The 3,498-nt window shown below is 36.0% G+C and overlaps 1 protein-coding gene across 1 annotated transcript; it reads left to right on the forward strand.

Annotated features, from left to right (window-relative positions):
• The first annotated feature begins 548 nt into the window (after window positions 1-548).
• On the forward strand, window positions 549-1,808 carry LOC145096185 (akuammiline synthase 1-like). Its single transcript, XM_079033951.1, has one exon. The coding sequence runs from the start codon at window positions 549-551 to the stop codon at window positions 1,806-1,808; it is 1,260 nt and encodes a 419-aa protein (XP_078890077.1).
• Window positions 1,809-3,498: the final 1,690 nt, after the last annotated feature.

The following is a 3,498-nucleotide window of genomic DNA, read 5'->3' on the forward strand; positions in this document are numbered from 1 at the left end:
AAAATCGACTTTTCAAGTTTTTTTGGACCAAAAACAATGAAAACCTTGATTTTGGACCTTCGGTGCAAGCCGGAAACTTTTTGGACCCTATCCAAAGGTTTTTGCAAACCACAAGGACCAAATTTGTAGTTTTGTCTTTTCTTTACATTGTGGGACATATTACTTTTCTTTTAATTTTTAAATAATAACAAAAAAAATTAATTAAAAAGTAAATACATAAGGGCAATGCAATCGTTTTAGAACTGCCAGGTACTAAGATCGCAATATAACCAAACCACAGGGACCATATGATATGATATAATGTTGTTACGGACCAACCACAAAACTACTCTAACACATAGGGACGATCCGTGTAATTTACTCTTATTACTTCTATCATCACAAGTTATATTAATTAATTAAATCCTTGTGCGCTTGTTCTTTTATTTATCAGTTAACACAAAACAGCTTGCCACAGTTTAAAATTATTAAAATCCAACTTCAGTGTGGTATATAAATGCTTACATCGGCATTCAGCATACTACTTGCAATCTTGAATCATTCCCATAATGAACAAAATTAAGCAACTTCACACAATCATATCTCAGGAAACCATTAGACCATCTTCCCCAACACCTCCGCACCTGAAAACTCATAATCTCTCGTTGCTTGATCAATTTGCTCCTGACATGCACACGCCATTTGTTCTCTTCTACAGGAACTACAAAACTATTGACACCAACGTCCTAAAGCAATCGTTATCACAGTGTTTAACACAGTATTATCCCTTCGCCGGTAGAATTCCAACCCCTTTTTTACCTTACATCAACTGCAACGACGAAGGAGTTGAATTCCTTGAAGCTTTTATTGATAGCCCCCTCGACGACTTCATTCACAAGAAGGAGCAAAACGAAGCCCTAGACCAACTCTTTCCTTATGGTCTCAGCTCTACTGTTCGTGCTTCTTGCCCTAAGTTGCTCGATGTCCAGCTGAACCATTTTGCTGGTGGTGGAGCAGCAGTGGCTGTGTCCATGTCGCACAAGCTTGCTGATGGAGCCACCTTTGCCAACTTCATCAACCATTGGGCCACTGTTACACGTTGTCAGGCACCAGTAAATCCATCTTTCATCTCATCCTCCACAAGTAATAACATTAGGTTGCCTAAGTTCATTATTAAGGACTTGGATGAAGTAAAGTATGCTACAAGAATATTTGTGTTTCCTAATTCAAAACTAAATGAGCTGAAGAAGAAGGTTGCTGCCACCGGAAAAGCTCCAACGAACCCTTCTCGAGTTGAAGTGTTGACGTCTTTAATATTTAAACACGCAGTGAAAGCAGCCGCAATAAAGTCAGATTCTTTTAAACCATCAAGCTTGTCTGTAGCTACGAACATGAGAAACAAGTTTGTTGAAAACTATCCTGAAACAGCAGCAGGAAATTTATTCACGTTAGCCATAGCAAAGATGGAGGAATTTGGTGAAATCAGGTTGAGTGAGGTGATTTCTGAGGTAAGGAAGGCAAAAATGGGTCTTGAAGGAATGAGAAATGAGCAAGAAGTAGTTGAAAAGTTGCTAAACACATTCTCAACCTTACAGGGTGATATTTATTATAGTTCAAGCGTGTGTAGGGTTCCATTTTATGAAGTGGATTTTGGGTGGGGCAAGCCACAAGAAGTTCTATTACGAATTCCAAATGTGGATGAGAATACTATCATTTTGATGGATACTCCATCTGGAGATGGTATTACAGCACATGTGCATCTGCCAGAAGATGAAATGGCCATTCTTCATAAGGACAAAGAGTTTGTTAATTATCTTCAAGACATCTAAAAATGTATGTGCCTTAATGTTACAAGAATATTATTATTTTGTATCAACATGCAACGACTAATATTATAAATATGTTTTGCGAATTAATAAAAAAAGCATTAAGTGCTTTACATGCTAGCTCTCTAAACTCAATATTTTCTCAGGTTCAAAAACACAAATAGATTTTTGGTTGTAGCTTCAATTCTACATTCTTACTTTGTTTCATTTTATCATGCTCACCCTTAGCAAATATAAGTATATGTTGAGTGAAAAAAAAAAAAAAACTAGTGCCATTGCTCCTTATATTCCTACATCAACCACTATTCTAGATTACCCACGAGATAATCATAAATGTAGTGGACACCATATCATTGCCACCTCATTACTTCACACAACTATATTAACGACATTGAACTCTATAAAGTCAATGGAATGCCACATCATTTTTCTACGTTCCATATAACTAAATCAATTTTTTTTCCTACATTGCATTGAACTCTAGAGAGTTTAATAGAAAGTTACAAAAGCTAATTTATAATATGTATTTAAGATTAGAAAACATTCATTTTTACCATTGAAGAGTTCAGTGGCCATGAACTCCAAATCCATTGAATTCCAAGGTGGCATCTCACTATCCTAGTGTTTCATCTATTGAACGAGAACTAGATTTGCCACCTCATTCAACCATCTCATTGAACTCATAATTGTGAATGCTCTAAGATGGTATACTCATCACTCCACATAACTATATCCCTCTTATTTTTTTTTAATTATTTAAATAAAACGAATATGTTATAATTATTTAAAATTTGGAGACATAGAAAGAGATAGAAAGATGAAGAATATTATTAGGTGTGGTTAATTATTGTCGTGACCACAGTCCATCACTCCACCTCATCACCACAATCCACAACAATGATTAGGGGTGGTCTTCATATTCTTATCACCTTGCCATGACAACCACGAATGGTTCTTGTTACAAGTACTCCAGAAGGCCTTTATGTGTAGGTTGCTTGGTGGAGGTTATTTTTCTCTCGATTTTTCTATTTCTCCATATTTAATCGGTGATATTATAATTTAGAGGTATATTGGTGTTGTTTTTGTTTACTATATCTACAATTGGTTTTCGGTCTTTGTTGTTACTCGGTTTAAAGATATAAAAATATAAGAACCCGATGTGACGTGTAAAAATAAAATATGTTGGTGTATCGGGTTAAAAATAAAAATATGCTGCTTACATAAGTGCATTGTTGTTTTACGTTGAAAAATACAAATATGTTATTGTTTCTAGTTAAAAATAAAAATATGTTGTCGTGTTGTAACACTTGATTCTAGGTAGAAAATTATTTTCGACTGAGTATGATATTTTTTTTTGAAGGCCACGACGTGTTAAAGCCTCACCACGACGTGGCAATAACCTTTTGCTCGCGGGAGTTTAATGACCCACCATGGCATGGTGATTCTTGCCACAACGTGGAGGCGGCTGTCGGAGAAAACCCTAAATTTTAAAATTTGAACCCTATTTAAACATTTTAACCTCTCATAGCCTCCCTCCCATCAGCCTCCATCTCTCCAAATCGTCCCTTGCAAACCCTAGATCCCTTATGTAAGTTTTAAGCCTCAAGTGTGGGTGTTTGATGCTTGTTAAGGAAGAAGGTGGTGGATGATCATAATGGGAGTCCAAAGCAATGTAGATCCAGGAGTTTATCTT

Source organism: Lactuca serriola, chromosome 3 (assembly GCF_051521515.1).
Source record: "Lactuca serriola cultivar US96UC23 chromosome 3, Lser_US96UC23_V15, whole genome shotgun sequence".
In the NCBI taxonomy this organism is placed as follows: domain Eukaryota; kingdom Viridiplantae; phylum Streptophyta; class Magnoliopsida; order Asterales; family Asteraceae; genus Lactuca; species Lactuca serriola.